This window comes from Rhamphochromis sp. 'chilingali' (genome assembly GCF_963969265.1).
Source record: "Rhamphochromis sp. 'chilingali' genome assembly, chromosome: 12".
Lineage (NCBI taxonomy): Eukaryota > Metazoa > Chordata > Actinopteri > Cichliformes > Cichlidae > Rhamphochromis > Rhamphochromis sp. 'chilingali'.
The window spans coordinates 13,585,707-13,608,253 of record NC_137939.1 but is presented as its reverse complement, the minus strand read 5'-3'; the positions used below and the strand labels follow the sequence as shown (position 1 = coordinate 13,608,253).

The window sequence follows — 22,547 nt, the reverse complement described above, 5'->3', positions numbered from 1 at the left end:
GAGGGGGAACGAGTCAAACACAGGCAGCAGTTTTTGCTCTACCAGAGTACAATAATACTGTATTTAGATCTCACATGTGCCGCTTTTGATCTTCTGTGTTCTCTCGTGACGACGAGCACTTGAGATAAACCAAAAACTTGTTACGACTTTCAAATCCGCAACTTTGAGGGTACGTAGGGATATGGAAGAGCAATAAAAACATCAGACGAGCCAGATTTAGCAAAAAACATGTTTAATCTCTCCTTGATGCGTGTCTATTTACACGTAATAAATCTGCAAAATAGGAAAGAGCAGGATATTTACACGGGCGTGAAACAGCCAAAACCTGTCACAGCAGCTTCAAGTCTGAAACTCTTAAAAAGGTATCAGAATTCATAAAGTATTAAAACTGTTTAAGGTATTTTTTTCTTTCTACCTCTCTCCTCTTTAATCTGTGTGTGAAGTTATTTTATGTCCTCTGCTCCGTCTCTCAGATGTACTTTAATCAAAGTGAACTCAGCAGGCGAGGAAGCTGGAACTGCTGGGTTGAAAAACCCACGAGTGCTGCTATTGGGGTTGGGGGTTAGAAATGGCAGATGAGGGCAAGTTTAAATGTTGTGTGGCAATGTTTCGTCCAATGGAGGGTGCATCCCATATTGCCCATATGGGATGCACCCTCCATTGGACGAAGATACATTTGACATATTTTCATAAAATGGCTTAGAAAGTACAAGAAATGAAATTGGTTCCTGGATTTTGTTTTTCTACAAAAGGTGCTGTTCTTTTCTCAATAAAATAACAGCGTTAGATTAGAAGATTGATACCACTCTCATGTATTTTATACCAATCTTAACTTTAGCATAAAGAAGGGGAAACGTCTAGTGCGCTATAATCCTTGCATCTTTAAATCAAGGTCCTTTACACTGGGTTTTATGCCTGGACTAAGGGGGCTAAGTGTTAATAATGAACAGATACCCATTCTTGGCTAACAAAATCCACTAATTATATGTCATGTTGTTGTAGATATTTTGTCAAATTGGATGACGTTTTTCATGAAATGAAATCTACATTCAAAATGAAACATGAACTTAATGAACATTAAAAGTTGGAAAAACCTTTCAATAAAACTCTGAAGCTTTGCTTTTTATCATCTTTACTTAAGACAGACCCTCATATGAAGCTGGAAGATATTTCATCTTCAAATCTGTACACAAGCAAATTCAAGATAGCTGACTTCTGGTTAGACTATGGGTATAGCCACAAGTTGGGGTTTTTTTTATAGGCCCACACGATGGCTAATTTTGTAGGGGCCGTTATCTATATCTTACATCCATGCACAAGAGCCATAAAACATGAATATGTAAGTTCTGGTGTGTCTGCAAAGCTTTGTTAATTACTAATCACGTTTAGTGCTGTTGTTTGAAATAATATTTGAACAAAATCTTCATCAAGCTGTTTACATTCTAATTGGCTAGCTAGGCTACCTGTTTGTTTTATCTTATCTCTTTAGGGCTCTGTGCTAAACTAAGCTAACCATCTGCTAGCTCTGACTTCTCATACAAAAAAGTAATGTCAAAGTTGTAATAATTCTCTCCTTAAAGTGAGAAAAACCAAGAAAGCAAATAAGCACATTTAGTCCATTACTTTGAGAAAAAGACTTTAAATAGCAATCTCAGGCTAAAAGCTGCCTACAGACATTTCATGTAATTAGCTTACTTTAATCTTGTCTTAATATTAGCATGAAGACAAACAATAGCCTCAATCAATATAAAGCAACCCTAATAATATACATCAACAAAAGAGATGTAATTTATCATTTTAGAGGGATTTTTGTGTCAAATCTTCTTAATTACATTCACTGTTTGCAGGATACACTCCCCCCATAACACACACCCTTAGATAGCATATTATTTTCACACTGTCTCCAATTAAATGGATGCAGTTTTTTACATAGCCATCTTTGAGGGAGTTATCATGCCTGGTTAGCTCTTGGCTACTTTAGTATAAGCTAGGCTAGATGACACATGACTGGTATCAGTCTAGTAATCTCACATTTAAAAGGACATATATATTTACATATATTGTATTTGTTTGTCAGTTTTTGACATGGACATTGAACAAAATAGGAATCATGTACATGGAAAAAAGCATATAATTTTCCATGTGGGTAGAGGCTGACAAGGCACAGCAAAAACCTATGTGTCTGTCAATCGCCAGGAGAATCTCTTTCACCACCTCTTTTCTTTTCCCACTCCACCCTCCTTTTTGACTGTGTTTTTCTACATGAAAAGAGGGGAAAAAACAACCCAGATGTGATGGAATGGACAATGAAGCGGTACCGTGGCCTTCAAAGCACTTCCTCTGCCTTGCCTGAGTCTTTTCATCTTTTACCTCAACAAGTGCTGTAGCATAAAACAAGAAGCACAAAACTAAGAAACAAAAGCATCAAAAACCAAATGGGCCTTATCTCACCATGTCTATTTTTTTTCCTTTTTTTTCTCCCTACAAAATTATCCTAGGGGCACTAACAACGACTTCTTCTTTCAGTATCACAAAAATCATTTTTTACAAGTCTTCAACTGAGCAAGTGAACACCAGTCAAACATCAATGTAAGAGTCCACATCCTCAGATTGTTTCATTCATTCAATTTGAACAAAACGTGTTAATGAACGCCTGTACATGGAAGTAGCATTGCCTCATTCATCAAGGATAAAGACGGAGGCTGCTTTTAAATCACTAAAACTGAGCACTAAAAGTTTCTTGTGGAATAAGTGAAAATGGCAAAGAAAAGTCTCTTATCACAGAGCTGTGCTCGGGTTGCAGATGCATAAAGCTTTGGTCAGTCTCTCTGTATGTTATGTTACCCTGTGCAGATCAGTGGTTCAAGTATTTAAGAACATACAGTACGTTGTCATCCAATCCAGACGCACATTTGTGCTGTCAGATAAAAACATGGTGTGTTGGTGTGAGAGGCTAGCATTCAGATTAGAGATTCGAATGTACACTGGGCTTTTAAAGGGTCTGTGTCTTGTTCTATTATTCTTTGTTTTACAGCTTTTACTTGACAGCAGCAATATGTGTTTGGTTTGGTGGCATCTGGCTTGGTACAGGTCTGGTATGTGGGAAAAATCCTTAACTCCCTGACAATATGGACAAAGGAAGAAGTCAAAAGGCTAAAGACTGGACAACTTACACATTAGCATACAACTTGTGCTAATGGTCCGAAGTAAAAAAAAAAAGAGAGAGAGCTCACCCTTGATTTCTCTGTGAATTGATTGTTTAAGGTAGCATGTAACAAGCACGAACTAATCGCTAACAGCCGGCTCGCATGCAGCGACTGCCTCACAATAACGTGGAAACGACTGCGCCGACTTCGACTTCTTGCCAATACTTCTTGCCAATACTTCTTTAGGATTTGTCCGTGTGACAAAGCCTTAGACTGGAAGGACTGCTGCTCAAATATAAAATCCCAAAGAGACGAATGTGTGACTGAATCCTTTAAACTTAAGTAGCTGAAACACCAGTCGCACCAAATGTGAAAATCACACTTTCAGTTCAAGCTGTAGAACAGCTGTGACATTGAATTATCACTTGGGGAATTCATCAGTTTGTAGTCCGTCTGGTGCGTTTTAAGGTGTTCACACACTTTTTAGTCCACTAGCTGCTAATCTTCGTTCTTCACAGCTTAGGAACAAACTAAATAATTATTTCATTGTAACTTTGAATTACATAAAAATACATTAGAGCCTCGACTGTAAATGTTCATTTTTAGATTAAACATTTAGCAACTGGAGCACTGAAACGGCTGCGTATCGTATTTATATTACATATTAGACAGGTTTCTTTTCCAGGGTAATCTGTCACTAACATATAATATACGTAGTAAGTGTCTTGTGCAGGGATGCATATGGTTACATTAACTTCCAGTTACGAAAGAGATTCTGGTTTGTGAAGCTCCTGATGCAACGCAAAGCTCTTCAAAGCCATCTGAACTGGTCTGAGAACCCTACTGTTATCTGGTTACAAGGTCTCCACTCGAAAAAAAAAACTGAGGGAAGCACTGCTGAAGAGGAAGCGAACATAAGCAATTTTGATGCAACTGTTTTCTTTGAAGTTACAGTGTCCTAAATGGTGCATTTAACCCTACTCTTTTACACTATTTTTTCCCATTTATTATCAAAGCAAACACATGTAGAGAAGGTTTTTTTTCAGCTCTTCCGTGTGATCTGGGTGTTGATATGTCTTATCTGGTGGTCTGAAATTCATGATACGCTTTTACAGGATGGAAGAACATATATACATCACCTTGGTTTGTATCTTCTGGCCTTGATAAGTAGCTGTGTACACTCCTAGGGAAGAGGAATGTTTCCGAATGTTAACACAGAGCAGCGCACGGTGCAAGGAGAACATTTGCACTTTTTTTTCTCTTCTTTTTTTTTTTTAACCCTACAAAACCACAGAACAAAATAAAAGAGAGAGAAAGGCCTTCAACTTGTACAAAAAACCCCACTCACATAAATCAAGCTACATTTCATTATCTTTTTTCATAAACCACATTCACATTTTCAAAAAACGGACCCTTTAGCTTTACCGTCGTCACTTCGGAGTAGAAAACAACAAAAACAAATAATAAAACCAAGAAATATTAGACAACATCTTCTGCACAGCAAAGACTAGCCTTCATTTTTGGATGGCACACCTTATAGAAAAAATGTGTTTCAGACAAGCTGGGAAGTCTAGAAAACAAGATCGGGAAGCTGTAAAGCACAGTGTGCCAGGGATCAGCTTAAAGGACTGCTTGGTTGCCTCTGCGGTCTGCTAACGCAGCATGAGGCTGGCTTCCACACAAGTGACTTTTGTCTCATCTAAATCAGCTGACTGGGCCTTGTGTTGTATTTGGTTCCTCTAAAAAACAAACACAAAAGCACTGCAGGTTGGTTTGCTCGTAGGCGGCTTCCAGACATCATTTGCCTTTTTGCTATCTTCAGAGCCAAAGATGTAGCACGCCCCGAGACCTCACGAAATATAGAAAGTGTCTGCGTATGATATATTTATATATATATATTTTTGCCATTTACCTATTTTTAAACTTTCAGTCACTAAGCATGACAACATTTTCATCGTAGCACGTTTCATCTAAACGGGGAAAAAAAAGAAGTCTCTTCGCACTAAACAACATTCAAAGTAAAACATGGCACAGGACGACTTTTTCCTCGTGTTTTTCATAATTTTTCATCTTGGAAATATCAAATCTTCGTCTCAAACGGATCTTTTGTACATTGAAATGAAAAACAGTTTGTTTTTTTCCCCAGTTTTTCATTTGTTTTAAAAATGAAAGGTTTGTATTTATATCTATCTATCTATATATATATATATATTCATATATCCTCTTCTCTCTTTTGATTTAGCTTTGTTGTGCAAATTCAGCAGTAACACAAGAAGTGGCACAGCACTGGGGAGAGTAGGCAGTTGGACGGGCAGAATCAAATGCAGTAACAAATCAAATACAGAGTTATGAAACTGACAGCGTCCTTTGTTCGACTACAGTGGAATTCATGTCGATGGAGTGTTGGAAAGTCAGTACTGGAGGAAGAGTTTCCCTGCAAAGTCCTTCCTCCCGGTTGCCCTGCAGTGGCAAGCGGCGCGTTGCCGAGAATCCACTCTACCGAAGAGTCTTTGAGCAACACGCTGAATCTCTACCTGCTCTGTGGCTGCTGCTCTGTAGCTGTCCCTGACCTTTGACCTCCTTGTGGAGGGGAGCAACAGTAAAGAAAGAGAAATTCCTCACAGGAATCAAGTATTCTGGATTTTTTTTTTTTTATAGGCTCAGAGTCAGAACTGCAGCTCTGGCTGTGAAAAGATACTAGCTCTGGGCTTGTTTCAGGTCCAGCTTGATGAGTTTCTGGTCACCACTGTGCATGTACCATTCCTGATTGTGGCCAAAGCTGCTCCCGTGTAACTGTAGACGTGATGAGGGACTTGATGAAAATAAATGCTCTCCTGAGCTGAGGTCCAAAATCGGCTGAGGTTGGGGACGCACTTGATTTGGTTGTTATGGCAGGCTCAGAGAAGAAGAAGAAGAAAAAGAAAGGCAATGGGGGAGGGGGTAAAAGTCAACCCGGCTGCCGGGACTTTAGTTCCAAACTCTGCTGTCTCTCTCGAGTGTGCTGCTGCTTACTGGGTGCTTGTGTTCTCGCAGTCCTTTCTGCTGCTGTAGATTGTTGTTTGTGACGGCGATGGCGACAGACTTTAAACGTCGGGTGTTAAAACGGCGAGGAATGGGGAGAGGGGGTCAAAGTTGTTGGGGAAAGGCGTGTTGGTTAGCCAGTTCTCCTGCCAGCTGAGGCGCGCCATTGGCTGATCCTCAGCTAGATAGAGCCATGGTGTCGATGACCTGTTCCAGCTTGCTGCGTAGTCGCTGTCTGCGTGACTGTTCGTCCTTCTGTAGCGCTGACAGGATCTGGACACACGGAAGGAAACAGATTAGAGAGACGCCTTTAAAACCTTGAGCATGCGGCAGTGCAGCGTGGGCGCCGCTGTTATGCTCCTTAGCCATGAATTCACAGTTACATGAGCCAAAGGAGCGCTCTGTTGCTAATTTCCCTTTTAGTGGTTAGCGACTACAATTGCACTCACGCTGACAACACGAGCAGGGCCGACAGGGCAGGTGTTATGGCCAGTGGAATGTCTTGTGATTGGATGTTAATGGCTACTGAGAATGACCAACAGGAGTGCGTTATTTTTCATGATGAGAGTGGGGAAAGGAGGATGTGGTATGAGTGTGAGGACGTGTGCATTTCATCTTTATTTTTTAACGCGTCTGTCTGAGCGCATTTGTTAGACGATGGGGGCCGTGCAGCTGTCTACATCTGGATAATAGGTCATAATGAAGGGGAGCAGTTGGTTTGAATACAGCCAGCTGCAAACAGCCAGCTTAACTACCGTCATACTGCTGGTATGGAAGAATGGAAACAAGGACAAGTGGGGGCGTAGCTCTCACCAATTAAAAGCATACTAAAGGTTGAGGAGGGAGAGGTGTGTAGTATAGATATAAGGCTCTATTTTTAAAACAGCACATTCCATGCAAGCATATTTCAGCAGCTCACATGTTTGGAGAAGCAAATAACACAAATATAAAGAAAATGCACAGAAAAATTAACCATACATTTGTTGGCTTACATATATATATATACTAGAAACTAGAAGAAGAAACCCTAGCAGCACCTTTAATGCTCACTGTTTAGCACGTTCGAATGCGAGGTAGTATAAAAATGTATCATTAAATAAAAATGAAAAAGCACCAGAGGATGAAGGCTGAAGTTTTAGCCAAAGATATCCCTCAATATTTGAACTGGGTTGGAGAGTGAAACCTACTGCAAAACTGATAATTCCACCCAATCTGAAGTACTCTCACATTCACGTTTACCAACTGAGCATTTTCTCTTGATTAGATTTCTAAAAGCCGTCAGTGTTAAAACTGGATTACATTTAGTTCAAAAGTGAAAGTTTAACAGACGTCTTTAGATCAGACTGAGCTTCCATCCATCCATCTTCTTCCGCTTTATCCAGGGCCAGTTCGCGGGAGCAGCAGCCTAAGCAAAGAGGCCCAGACCTCCCTCTCCCCAGCCACCTCCTCCAGCTTATCCGGGGGAACACCAAGGCGTTCCCAGGCGAGCGGAGAGATATAATCTCTCCAGCGTGTCCTGGGTCTGCCCCGGGGCCTCCTCCCGGTGGGACATGCCCAGAACACCTCACGCAGGAGGCGCCCAGGGGGCATCCTTGTCAGATGCCCGAACCACCTCAGCTGGCTCCTTTTGATGTGGAGGAGCAGCGGCTCTACTCTGAGCCCCACCCGGATGGCTGAACTATCTCTAAGGGAGAGGCCAGCCACCCTTCGAAGGAAGCTCATTTCCGCCGCTTGTATCCGCGATCTCGTTCTTTCGGTCACTACCCACAGCTCGTGGCCATAGATGAGGGTAGGGGCGTAGATCAACCGGTAAATTGAGAGCTTCGCTTTTACACTCAGCACCAGTCCGTCTGTCGATCTCCGGCTCCCTTCTACCATCACTCGCGAACAAGACCCCGAGATACTTGAACTCCTCCACTTGGGGCAGGAACTCATCCCCAACCCGGAGTGGGCACTCCACACTTTTCCGGCTGAGAACCATGGCCTCAGATTTGGAGGTGCTGATCCTCATTCCCGCTGCTTCACACTCGGCTGTGAACCGTTCCAGTGCGAAATGGAGGCCATCACCAGTCGAAGCCAACAGAACCACATCATCCGCGAAAAGCAGAGATGAGATTCTGAGTGTGAAGTGAAAGCCCTCCGCCACTTGGCTGCGCCTAGAAATCCTGTCCATAAAAATTATGAACAGAATCGGTGACAAAGGGCAGCCCTGGCGGAGTCCATCACCCACCGGGAACGAGTCCAACTTAATGCCAGCAATGCGAACCAAGCTCTTGCAACGGTTGTATAGGAATCGAATGGCCTGTAGCAATGGGCCAGATACCCCGTGTACAATATCGTGTCTTTATAGATATGCTATATTGAAAATTCCTTGGGAAAATTTTGAGAAAAACGTAATAATGTTGTCCTCATCTGTATTTGTATGAACCTGGAAGGTCAAAACTAACTGTTCCTACATGGCAGTGCAGCATGATGGCGCAGCGGTTAGATCCTCATAGGTTGTGGGTTTGAAGCTGCGGGCTGTGCTGATGATGACGAGACGGCTTTTTTTATCTAAATGTAGCTGTCCCGGGACGTCTTATGAACATCCTGAGACGAGCCTTTTAACATTCACTTTTTTCTTCATTAAATACCGTGTGCTACTTTTTTAAGCAAAGAGTAAAATGAGTGATGATGGTGTTGGAGAACTTCTCATCAGACACACACTATGAACATGATGGCACGTGGGTATATAGAATTTAGCGGTTTAAATCCCAATAAGTGCATTTAATGTCTTGCTTGAGACTCTGCTGGTTGTTCGTGATTTGTTTTCTTAACTGTGAATGCTTATTCAATAAAATGAATAAGCATCCTTAAAATGTGGCACTATTTCGTTAACACATTCTTGAGTTTTAATCAGCTGGTAGCAGCAAAGGATACTGTGCAAGCAGGTCTTTAAAAAAATCACCTAAATTCTGTTAAGCTCCATTAAGTTCATAATGTGCTGAGCTCATGCCTTAATGTGCATCCTTAATGGTGGTAATACCTTCCAGCTTGTACCGATGTGGACTGGTTATCAGTGTTATTGAATTAAAATGACCTCGTGGTATTAGTCAAAACAAGTAAAGGGAGGCAGAGCACGAATAATTACAACATTCTTCCCTTCTTCTATATTTAGTGCTGGGCAGTGGGAGCTTACCTCATCTTTGTATTTGACGATGTAGGAGTAGATCTCGTGCAGCGCTGACATGCTGTTGAACTGGCTGAGGTGCAGCCGGGACTGCTCCGCTAGGTAGGCACTCATGTCCTGATCGCTGATGGCTGGCATGCGGGAGATATCGGAGTAATACCTAGACAAGAGTTCAGGCAGAGTTGCGTGTCATGCCACCTTCGTGTCCATTCACACCTTGACTTACTGCCTCGACCTAAGCTTCCCATTGAAGGATTAATGCAGCTTAATACAATTTCTTTGCTGATGGTTAGCACCTTGTTAGAGCACACATTGACCTACTTTGCCATTTAATTGAAAAATAATGAGATTAGTAAAATAAGAGACGGCTCAATTCAACTCAGTTTTATTTATATAGCACCTAAAGTCACCTAAGGCCGCCTCTGCTACAATAACCAAACAATTAGACGATCCACTATGAGCAAGCACTTCGCAACAGTGGGAAGGAAAAACTCCCTTTTGAAAGGAAGAAACCTCTGCTAGAATCAATCTCAGGGACAGGCAAGCGTCTGATGGGGCCGTGGGGGTGAGGGGAACATAGGAAAACAAAGCCAAATTCAGTTTTTTCAGATGCCCACCTGCTTATGTAACTCGGGAATTGATGGCTTCGTTGTCATGGTTGATGTTAGGGCCCTGGGTCGTTCTTTCCCCCTTATGTAACAAAACTGCTTAGCATTCCCTTTGCAAGCCCCAGCTCCTGATCGGTGCATACATGTGCTCTTTATTTTGCCCTCCTCGCCTGACTGTTTCTCCTGTCTCCCTCTTGCTGCCATATTTGACTGGTTACGACTGTCAGACTGTCATTCAGGGCTGCTGTGATCAGTGAGTAGCCTGCTCCGTACATTCTTGCTAACTGCTACGAAAGGGTACCTGTTACTGATCCTTTTAAGTACCTCGTATGTATAATGTTCTGCAGGCTTTTTGCCTGCCAGCTTTTGATTATATAACCTGTTTGTTTAGTCCTGTCAGGGGCATTAAAACACTGGGACGCAGGGCCAGGAAGCAGCGATTAGCACACTCGCACAGTTAGTTGACTTCCTTTGTAAGATACTCACTTACAGACGTGCTATTTATTCTGTAATGTTTGTTTTCGAAAGGAAAGCCAGCGAGCCTAGCATTTCTTTTCTTTTCTTTTTTAAACAGAACAGTTTGATTTGGCTCTTACATTTCAGTTCTAAGTCCAATTATATTTTATCCATCCTATCCTCTGTAAGCTTTTTGGTGACTACTTTGTGACTCTTATGGATATTGACGGGAACCTAGCTGGGTTTGTAACAGCTGATTCATCCTTTACTCATTCATATTTCATTAATATTTCGTTTTTGAGATGGTGATGCTCTCAGTGAAACAACAACCTTAGTATTATCGACTCAGTGTTGCTGGCTGCACTGGGAGAGTGAAAGGTCCGTAGAAAGTGAGGCAGGTAAAAACACAATATATTAAGAAAACATCCCAATACTGAGCTGTACCTGGATCTGTGTGCACGATCCATATCTCGGCTATCTCAAGGTTTACTGCAGCAGGGCAGCGCTGGGAGGAGAGTGTAGGTTTGGAGGCATAATGGAAGCAAGGTTCAACTGCACCCAGTTAAATCTTACCTATAAATCCTTATCTCACGCTTCCTCCAAAAGCTCTGTGGAAGCTACACTACTTCCTGCAGCATATTCAATTCAAGCTGCTCAACATAAAGAAATACACAGCGGTTTTCCCACAGATTTAGACTCTGTTTGTGACAGTAGAGTGCACATGCATTTATGTGCAGGAAAGATTTCTTAAGTATTATTATACATTATATGTTATCAGTTTCTGCACTGCAAATACTTTTACATGTCCTGACTTTACAACAAACAACTGAGAAGACAAGCACTCGCTCTCCACCGTCTCTCATCCAGTGGATTAACTCCAGCTCCACTATTGTGGATTGTGGCCGTCTACAGCAGGCAGTGATGTGATCTGCTGCATCGGCCATCTTGGTCCTGTGAATGAACCAGCTCGAGACCTGCTGCAGGTTCAGGTTAGAGTTTGCAGTAGATCTTCAGAGCAGAACAAAGGCTAGTTTATCCAGCCACAGTTCAGGATGGCAGAGATGGATTATGTCTCACCCTGGGACAAGATTCTCTGAAGAAGGAGCTGAATAATACTGAGAAACTGCCGCAACAGCTACTCACTGTAGAAACATATAAAGGAGAGCACCGGGGCTAGCTCAGCTTTCAAAAGAAAAGAAATAGGATTGCCCACTAATGAACTGATTATCGATCGTGCCATTTTTTTAGATTAAAAAAAAAATGCTTAGTGAGATTATGAATGTACTTAGGTGGGCATTATATTTGGGCAGGTATCAAACGCTGTACTCTACCAGAATGGTGTTTGTTATCAGCCCTTCTGTTTTACCATTAGCAGTGAAAAACCTGGAAATCTAAAAAGGATTAAAAATCAACATTATATATATATACATATATATATATATACACACATATATATGTATGTAGAGGTGGTGTAATGCACGCTGCTGAGCAGCAGATAGCTTCCCCTCCCTAAGCCTGGTTCTGCTGAGGTTCCTTCCTGTTAAAAAGGAGTTTTGCCTCCCCACTGTTGCCAAGTCCGAGCTTACAGGAAATCATCTAATTCGTTTTTCTTTCTATTATTATGGGGACTTTACCTAACTAATATAATATACTAATATAAGGCACCTTAAGGTAACTGTTCTTGAGATTTGGTGCTATATAAAAAAAACTAAATTGAATTGAATTCAGGTAAATTTAATTACACAAAATTTGAATGAATTGAAGGAGAAACATGAACAGAGCGCCTCTTGCCCCTAAAGTGGAACCGCAGGTGGTGCGATCACTTAAACATCCTGGAGTTGGGCAGAAGATTAAGAGGCTATGGCTGCTTCTTAGCAAAATCCAGTGAAACCTTTGTCTTCTTCTTTCTTTTTGTCTTAGAACTGATCCATATGGAGCAGCTCTCACTGTAATTTTACTCACTCTTTATAGTACACTGTATTATATAGTGATCGAGACAGCTGTAATTACTGCAGAGTGGTTTCTTTGCAGTAATTTAATCCAACTATTATGCTTTAAATGCCAGATAAAGTTCAGCCTGTAACGTTGCTACAGTCTTACGGCTGTTTTTAGCTTAATAGTTTAATAGTGTAATTAACTTTGATTATAACGCTCCAACTCATTTTTCTCTCACAGCTCATGAGGAACTTTTAACATTTAAACTGCGGATACAAAAGGTGTCCTCCCATCAAACGTAGCTGTTCTCAAAGTCTTCGCGTTTGGGTCAAACTCTGACTCACCTCTCGACCCAGTTCTTGTAATTGGGGATGTCTTTAGCGTAGAGAAGCTTATTTGAAGGCGAGTCTTTGCCTAGTTTGTGCTCCGATGTTGAACAGGAGTCCATGAAGGTCTGGGCCACCACGGACAGACAAGCATCTGTGATGCTGTTCTTATGAATGTCGAATACAAACTGTGGGTTCTTGATCACGTTCACCCAGAACCGGAGAGGGAGACTGGAGAGAGAGCAAGAGAATAAAACCCAAAAAAGGTTTATTTCGAAATAAAAATGTAACATCGTGTGATTAAGTGCTTTCCGTCACTAGCTTAATTCCACTTGTAGTTCTGTTTTTTTCTAATTAGTTCACTGTGTGCATTAAAGCCGGCTTTAATGCACACAGGCAGTGCCGGGGTCCTCGGGGATCGTAGCAGCTGTGTGGCTGGAGACGAATGCTCTTCATTGCTACGGAAACGCAAAATTTTATTAAATAATTTATGAATTACAAACACTGCAAATCTAGTCTGAAGATCTTATTATAGGAAGCACCCAACACAGCATTTTTTACATTTTTCTATACATTTTGCAGACTTGGATGTATCGATTTAATTCAGTGCAGCATTGTTTACAAGGATATTTACTTTGCAGACACTGCGATTATTACTATATTTTGGCATCCATTCAAATCTCTTTGAAATGCACTTTGATTGCAGTCATTTTCAGCGAGATTTAGACTCCAGCGCAAATGTCACCAGGGCCAAACGTGAAAAGCGCCTGAAGATCTCATTATGCTGGAGGTGAAATTTGATTGAACCGAACAGGGTTACATCCGGTTTCGAGAACACTTTACATTTAAGGGGAATTAGTTTTTCAGCGGCTGCAGATTTCTGACTCACCAGTTGCTCTTCCAGGTATGTCGTACATCATAGTCTGTGATGGAGTGTTTGTCAGCCTGCTCGTCCAGAAAGTCAAACATATACTTGATGGCCAGGGGCAACGCGCTACCTCTGTGGGCTGTGCTGAAGATGGTCTCAAACAGGTCGTCCACAAACTTCTGTAACGTACCCTAAATGAAGGAAATCAGGGTGTACTTTAAAAAAGAAATGTAAGGAATATTTTAACAGTAATTGTAGCTGTAATATCAACTGTTTTAATAATTTCGAGAGGTTATTACAGACCAACAAACTGACTAAACTTCTGCTAACATAGAGGTGCTCACACTTGCTGATCAAACATCTGGCTGCTACTTTTAATTTCTATGGGATGTACTTAGTTTTTTTTTTTACTTTTCTCAACAGTTTTCACTACACTGTCGGGTTGTTTTTAGTCTATAGGCAATCACTGAAAGTCTTATTTAAATGTTGCTGTGATTCCCACCACACCGGTCAAAATGGCTTAGAGGTCTTTGATATTAATGATGATTATATACAAGCATAAGCTGCACTCTTATATTGAACAAGCATTCTGACATTTTAGTACAGGTGGTGTTCCCATATTATGGTAATCGCTCTGACCTTTCTGATATTTCTGTCAGAACCACTTTAGTCACAAGAGGACTGTTATTTTAGTGGCTGTAATTTATATATGGAAGTGTGCCTCTGTTCTGGGACCTCCTCACCGCTCTAAACGCATACACAGAAAGCCAAAAGGCAAGGAGAGCAGTGCAGCAGTCAGTAAGAGCGAACATGACTTGAAATAGAGGAGCTGGGGTGGAAGTGGTTTGCAGAGTGGGTTAATAACACTTTTCATATGAGCCATCAGCAGATCTGTATGAAGAGCTGGATCAGGTAACTCTATGCTCAATGTTTGTTTTGGGGTTTTTTTCCTAACTTTTATTGATTCTCTACATATGTGTGCAATAATTTCTTAGGATTAAAAACATTCCCACATATGCTTCCCTTTCAAATCAGCCTGACTATTAATTAGAAAGGAGGAATATCTCAGAGCTCAGGAAGCCAGCATCAACATAAGCAGTTTCATGGCACTGTGAAGCAGAATATAATGTACCATTTCCAGCTACTTGTATCCACAGCACCTGAATGGGCCTCGAGCGTGTACATTGTTACTATGAATGGCCCCAGTGGGAATCACAGCGATAACTCTGGCTGTGAGACTTACTTGCTCTGCTGACTAAGCGCTGCAGAATCACAAACCAGAACCCCGGCTCTTGGATTTGGATAGCGCTTTCCTCCAATGACAATGCCTCAACATAATTACCTCAAATGTAGCTAAATTAATTTCCCTAACACCACATTTGTCACCCCGACTTCTCCATCTGGCAGAATCTATTACTGAGGAAATATATGTCGGGATCATATTTAGTCAGCCGCTGCAAAATGGAGCAGGAATTATTCCTGCAACGCTTGTGAATGAAAGCAGGTAGATCTGCATAGACGAGACGCCGGGGCAAACGGGTTTGGAAAGGCAGCCATAAGAGAGACAAGGACAAGATGAGCTTCTGAATTGCATTTGCCTCTCAGTTTTTTTTCATCATACATCGCCAAATCTTCAATCCCTCAACAAATTACTCTTCTTCTGACACCTTGTGTATCTGCCTCCCTACCCTCTGCACCACAAGCCCACCTTTTTATTAATCTGTTTTTTCTTATTACCACTGGAAATTGAAAAGCCAGCTTGCTTGTAACTGCTGCCCATTGCTACATTTCCCTCCCCCCTCCTACAATTAGAAAGGAGAAGGTGAACTGAAAGACAATGAAGGAGAGGGGCAAAGACAGGCGGCCTGTTTTGTAATGCAAGATTCCAAGATGGAGGGAATGGTTACGAGTATGTTTAGCTTCACCGGTAACACATTTAGTCAGTACATTTCACTTGCTTCATGTACAATAAAGGCTTTGAAGCAATCTCGCCCAATGTAAAGACTCAGACAGAGTTATTAACACTTAAAGAGAGGGACTACATACATGCCTACTAATTTTCTACCAAAATTCTTCTCGGAAAACAAAACCAACCACTGAAACTGCACTTCTATCTGTGTCCTGTCACTTTCCTTCCACTGGCGTACCACAAGGATGGGTGCTTGGTCCCCCTACTCTTGTCTGACGATACCCAGCTATTGTACCTTCCTAACGAGCTGTCTCACAGCACACCTCAGCCCACCCAAACACCATGATGGATGGCTACCTTCGGCTCAACTTCTCTAAGACTGAACTGGGGACCATCTGTTCAGCCCGGCGTTATGTTTTGTCTACACAGAAAGCATTTCAGCTGTGTTTTCCCCCCTTGTTGTCTGTCTATTCTCTACTGGAACAGATAAGCTCCTATCTTAATAAATCCATCTGTCTGCACAGGCTGTGTAATGTCTCAGATTTTACTCTTTACTGTATCCCCAGACCCAAAGTATATTTACACTTTTGGAGTATATGTTCTTACTCATTATGTGTGTAACAAGAGTGGCTGTATACTGGGTTCTCAGTGCCTCCAGACACTGATATAAGTATTCATCCCCTCGCCAACCCTTGTCTCCTGCGTGGGCTTGCAAAAAGCCTTCTAATTTTCTACCTTGTGGGTCTGTTCTGTGAAGTTTCAATCTGTGAATGTAGTGGGTCTTTGACCTGATCTCCTGTGATGACAAACCAATTGCTAGTTGCATAAATATTCTCATCAATGTCTGTGATGATGTAATTTGATAAAGATAAAGACCCCTCAAAGATGTGGGGACACTCTGTATTAGAAGCTTCCTCTCCTTTTAAATAGGTGAGGTGAATCACTCTGCACGAAAGAGCTGAAAATGCTGAAGAAGAGTTTTACTATTAGGTTTTAGTGTCCCCCTGATGGTTTCAAGTGCTGTTTAAGAGGTTTTTCCACTCTGACTAGAATCAATATATATATAAAAAAGAAGAGAGTGCTGTTTACACCCCTGCCCCTTACTTTTGTAGCCAGCAGCCTGGTCAGGTAGATCTCAGAGACCATCTTGCTTCCCCGGTCGCCCTCCCTCTGGTCTGAGTGGTCGTGGTTTTTCACCAGGTGCCACAGTTTGGTTCCGCTCTCCAGATCGGGGGTGATCATGGGCGTTCGAGAACGTAGGCTGTCTGGACTACTGGCCGTCCTCAGCATACTCTCTAAATGAGACAAAAACAGAATTACTGTAGAATTACTGAAAATACTCAAAAATGGTTTAACTGACCCAGAATCTCTACCATCTGTGTCTGGTTCATTATTCATTGTGAGAGTGTCATGATTGGAATAAAGCAAGAAGAAATCTGTGACTATTTCATGTAGGATGGGGGGAGGGAATGTGCCAGGGAGGTAAGGTGCACAATATCTGCTGAATATCTCTTGTTTCTGGGGTAGAAAGCTGGACTGGAGAGAAGAGGTGGCGAGACCAAAGATGCTAATGTGTGTAACCATCCACATGCTTGGTGAAAGGACAGTAAGGAGTGTGGATGATAGAGGAGAAGTAAATATATGGGGAGGGTGGAGGGGGGTGACGGGAAAAAAAAGGGGGAGTGGGCGAGCGAAATGGACGGAGAGTCAAAAAGGTCAGGAGAGAGGGGTGAAATGGAGAGTAATGGGAGTGCATGGGATAGAAGAGTGAATGAGGCTGAGTGGGATGGTGTAGAGCGCTGCTGTTGCTTTTGCCAGTGGGGTGCTGAGTGGCTTTGATTCCAAGCTCATCATGACCATTGGTGGCCAACAATTTTGCCTGTTCTAATAACACCCCGCTACATGCACACATTCATGCACGAGGCACACCAACAGGATCATAATAACAAACAAAAGGGACACAGTCAAAGAGACTTTTTAACCAAACTTTTTTTCACAGTGGAGCAAAATAGCTGGAGCCTTGCAGCAGTGTGAGATAGTTCACTACAAGAGAGGTTCAGAAATGAAACAGGTCCTCAATAATGCCATTCTCAAACAGTGTAGGTGTTGTGTGATGCACTGATTAAACCATTTATTTTGTTCCAAGTAGAATCAATAGAAACTGGCATATTTGCAGTGAGAAAGAATTTTTAGTCGGTACTCCCATATTTCAGTTAATCATACGTCTACTTGCATATAATATGGGCCACTTGTGCTGTTAAACCCTCGGTAATATCTATCAGCTTATCAAGTTTTGTGGTTGTGTTGATTTTCTCTAGCAGATGCTGTAAAAATGCCCTGCAAAAAACACATTTCTACACCTGCCAACATGTAGCTTTGAATAGTACTGGATTTAGAAGTTAAAGGTCAAATATTTCTATCAGCAGGTGAAGACTCTGAGCTGCAAGGAGGGTGAATATTGGACATGCATTCATCAGGTGGCAAGAAATATGACTCCAAGGAGACAGAATGCTGGTGTGTAAACAGGCAGCAGTTTTCTACTGCTATTTATTTGCCTTAAAAGCATAAAATACAATTTCAGATAAAGAGTCAGTTTAAACAACGTGTGGAATCCTGACAATAGTGTGTTTAAGTTAATAATATATTAACCTTTCAAACATACAAAATAGGCGTCCCACCAGGCTCCAAACTGGGACCACTTTTTTTGATGTGACGTAAAAGGGTTACATCTTGGATAAGTTGTCATGACAGCCAGGTGAAATATATGAAGTAAATACGAAGTATGAATAAATACAATGAATGCTTCATATTAAATAAGAAGAAGTTTGCTGATGCTCAATAAAATAATTGTTGGGAGTTGGGCATGAATCTTTTTTAGCTTTTTCATTTTGGCATGAGGTATGCTAGAAATACAGTTTGAGAACAGCTGTCATTGAAAATAAACACTTTGACCAGCACTATTTTTTCTGAATGCTACATTTGAGGGAAAAAGGACACATCTGACTTTTCCACTATTTTCAGGTCGCGCAATTGACATCAGAGTCGGCATTCAGCAGAAAAACTAGCATGTCAATTTTCCATTTCCATATAAAACACACACAAAAAAATAAAAAATTCAAATTCTAACCTAAACATTTCATTTTTTGGCACAGGCGTTTTTGGAGAACAGCCACACTGATTTGGGGCTACAGCAGATCAGCGGCAATGATAGCAGCTGTGCATGTGTGAGGGTTAATACCCACTCAGCATCAGATGAGGGTTCAGTTTTTTTTCTCACCTCAGAGTAATTTATCCTCTAAATGGTTTAATTTTCCAGTGGAAAATACCATACTGTTGCTGGGGCTCTGTCTATCTGACTGCTACGTGTCCTCTCGCTCTCTCTCTCCATCTCTTTTTCACTCTGTCAGCTGGGGATCGAGGTGTCTACTTTAATGCCTGTCATTTATGGACTGCTTGGAAATAGCCGTGGAATAGCCTTGGCCTGCGCTGATGGCAGTGGATAAAAAGGATTGCCATTCACTCAGATGGAGGTAAAAAAAAAAAGAAAAAAAAAAAGTACCCCAATCATGGCCATGACAAACAAAGACAAAGACTGAATGAAAGCGAGTTAGAGGCTCTGAGGGGAGGCGAGCGGTCAGAGAAATGGGGATCATTGACAGACTGATTTAAACAGGATCGAGGCACGATGGGAATGGGAGCCGTACCGTATCTGCTGAGGCTTTTGGTGAAGGTGGAGGAGTTGGAGATGTTGTAGGCAGAGTTCTGCTTTGGCACCAGGGCAATCACTGAACCATCTGTTACCTGCACAACAAAAACAATACACACACACACACCACCAAAATATTCAGTGTATTACTCTTGCTGAGTAGCTGGCTCTTGACGTCTGTCCTGCTTTGTGCTCGTGTACCTGATAGTGAGCCAGCGTGTTGAGTCTTTTCCAGTCGTTGTCAATCTTAGTTGTGACATCTTCATCCTGCAGGATGATTCTGGCTATCCGACCTTGACGCCATTCTTTGAAAAGAGGAAAGCCGAGTTGATGGCAAAAAGCACAAACACAAATTGCATGTGTGTGTCATGAAACTGTGTATCACTTGCCATCATTTTGCATTTGTGTTTTTTATATCTTCAATGTAAAAGAGGTAGTTAGTAGGTTTATTAAATTTTACACTGCAAAATTACATTAAAGCAACTAACAATTGATCAAAAGCCTGTATCCAATGTGAGAAAAGTCCCTGGACTTAACATTCCCGAGAACAACAGAGAATTGATACTCTGTCGTTTGCCTCATTTCCACAGAGCAGTTTATTCTCTTTAAGCTTATTGGTTTTTCTTACTGAGTGGCTATTTGCAACATTAAAAGTCCAGATAATGATGCCGCATGCTTACTCTGCAGTATCGTGCAGCAAGCAAGCAACGTTAGCAGCAACCCGAGTCACTGAGGGAGGGGCTAAAATGAGAGCAGGGTTCTTTATGGTAAAAGCTCGAGATATTTTAATCTGTTGGATGGATAAACTGCTGTCACACCAAAAATAATAATAATAATAATTAAAGAAACACATTTTAATCAGAGAGCTGCATCAAGTAAGTTAAACTTCTTAGTTGTGAGGTATGCATACAAGAATGTGCGGGCCATACTAACTACTGAGTTAGTCATTTTAAGTTTTGGCAAAATGGACAAGCCTGCTGGATCACTTTTATTTCCATCAAACAATGTGGCATCCTTTCATTCCTAACACATCACTAAGTCCATATTGATACAGATATCAGTTTTTGCCCATTAAAATCTGATCTATGCATGTCTTTTATCCTGTCTTTCTTCTCTTACTCCAACCGTTCACAGCAGATGGCCCTGCCCCGCCCTGAGCATGGTGTTGCTGGAGGTTTCTTCCTGTTAAAAGGGAATTTTTCCTTCCCACAGTCGCCAAAGTGCTTGCTCATACGGGGTTTTTCTCTGTATGTATTATTGTAGGGTCTACCTTACAATATAAAGCGCCTTGAGGTGACTGTTGTTGTGATTTGGGGCTGTATAAATAAAATTGAATTGAATGTATATTTAAATTATACACATATATTACATACATATATATGGGTTTCTAGACTTTTCTAATGCTTTTAAGTCATCAAAAAAGTTTTTCAGATTAACGTCATGGCAATCTGGGCTTAAAGGCATCGCTGAATGTAGTATGTTCATTAAAGCTAAAATGGGACAATGAGCTACAGTGCACTGATCTCACCCGACTACTGGATTTATGCAATTCTTATTGCAGACGTCTAAACAAAATGACTGGAAAAAAACAAATGAATCTGCTTTTATTTGATTTTATCTCATTAAGCCTGCACATACAGTCCTGCATGTCTTACCCAGGTCCATATCAGAAGCCTTTGGCCTTTGCGAATAGGGGCTGCCTTTGTACACGGCATCGAGCAGCTTCTCTTTGACCTGAGTGATAGTGTCGCAGTTGAGACACTTGACTGTCACCTCCGGGGCGTTCTCATTCTCTGGATTTACACAGTGCAGCGTCTGGAAACATTAAAAAAAAAAGCATAAAAATGGAAGAAAAATGGAAAAGACAAAAGAAATTAGGCTTTATCAGGAATATGTCAAGAACGCTGCAAACAATGAGCACTGGTTAGTTGAATGGTGTAAACGGTTGTTCAGGTTGTCCAGCATCACTCTCGCACCCAGTTTGTTTACAGCAGCTCATTTTCAAACCTGGACACATCCCTCGTCTATTTAGGCAGTTTGAGAACATAATAACTCGGCATTCGCACTTGGGAGCGGACCAAAACAACTGTAGCAGACCCCGCTGATGAGTAGGTTTGCCTGCATGTTTCCAAGCTAGACCTGTTTTGTTAACACTGGGCAGCAAATGGGACGGTCCACGGCCAACTCCCTCCAAATGCACCGCACGCTTTAACAACCCGCATTTCAGCAGCTGACTGTTTAGACTCTCATGTGACTAAAACTTAACAAATCGAATGATTCGGTCCCGAGCAGATGAAACGGGCCTCGAGACACAGCGAGTTTACTGACCAGTGTTTTGTAGTCAATCTGTTGTCTGATGAGCTTGTCCTCACTAAGGGAGTAGCGGGCTTCTCCTGTGATGGCGTCGATGGGTCCCTTCTCCATCTGCTGCTTGATGGCACAGTAAAGCATGAAAAGAGGCTCCCCGGCACACTCCTGGCGAGAGACGAGGCAGAAACAGACGAGTTATCTGGAGATCAAACACAGCGCGATTTTTCTCTTTTATGTCAGAAACAGTCCTAAAGAGGGAAAACCGCCCAATAATTCAAAAATCCCCCCAAAATTTAAAATGAAAATAAACAAAACCCCTAACAGAACTTAATAAACACAGTGATTCAATTTAAATCTGGTTCCTAAGAACGTTTGCTACTCTGAAGACACTGGGAATACTTAAATGTGTAAATTAATAACAGCGATGCAAAATGCTGTGTGTAGTAAGGCGCTCACATAAATGAGTAAATGAGGTAAGTGTGTGTTTTTGCAAGTGTCTGGAGAGCAATTAAAAACAACAAAAACTGGGTAGAATTTACGCTCAGTGGCCACTTCATTAGATACACATTCCCACTAGTGGGTTGTTGGGGTTTTTTGGCCTACAGAACAGCCTCAATCCTTTGTGGCATACATTCAACATTCCTCAGAGATTTTGGCCCATGCTGACATGACAGCATCACACAGAATACATCCATGGTGGGAAATCTTCTATTCCACCAAATCCCAGACGTTTGGGTTGAGTGGACTGATCAGGTGGATCATTCTGGACCTGAGATGGTTGTGTGGCACCAACAACTACGTCAAACTCACTTTTCTTCCTCCTTCTGATGCTCTCTTTGAACTTCAGCAGTTTAGTCTACTGTGTGACTAGCTGATTAAATATTTGTGTTAATGAGCAGTTGAAAAGGTGTACCTAATGAACACTTTTGGAATCGTGACTTATCCATTCATCTTTCAAGAAGAGGGTGACAAAATACATGAATAATTAAAGAGCTTGACGGTGAAAACTTAAAAAAAAAAAAAAACAGGATTCATTTGCTCAAACTGGAGATGGAATATTTCTGTAACTGTGTGCAGAGTAACATCCAAGTTA

General features: G+C 41.6%; 1 protein-coding gene across 2 annotated transcripts in view; it reads right to left on the bottom strand.

Moving 5' to 3' along the window:
• Positions 1-243: 243 nt before the first annotated feature.
• The window catches only part of LOC308407873 (plexin-A1-like), a 338,220-nt gene continuing 315,916 nt past the window's right edge, over positions 244-22,547 (bottom strand). For both annotated transcript variants that reach the window (XM_080899801.1, XM_080899802.1), the window contains exons 25-33: positions 21,473-21,619; positions 20,800-20,959; positions 19,346-19,449; positions 19,143-19,239; positions 16,543-16,733; positions 13,551-13,720; positions 12,680-12,892; positions 9,346-9,496; positions 244-6,440 (exon numbers count right to left, since the gene is read on the bottom strand). In XM_080899801.1, coding sequence (XP_080755927.1) covers positions 6,345-6,440; positions 9,346-9,496; positions 12,680-12,892; positions 13,551-13,720; positions 16,543-16,733; positions 19,143-19,239; positions 19,346-19,449; positions 20,800-20,959; positions 21,473-21,619 — 1,329 coding nt within the window. In that variant the 3' untranslated portion in view covers positions 244-6,344. The remainder of the gene's footprint in view (positions 6,441-9,345; positions 9,497-12,679; positions 12,893-13,550; positions 13,721-16,542; positions 16,734-19,142; positions 19,240-19,345; positions 19,450-20,799; positions 20,960-21,472; positions 21,620-22,547) is intronic.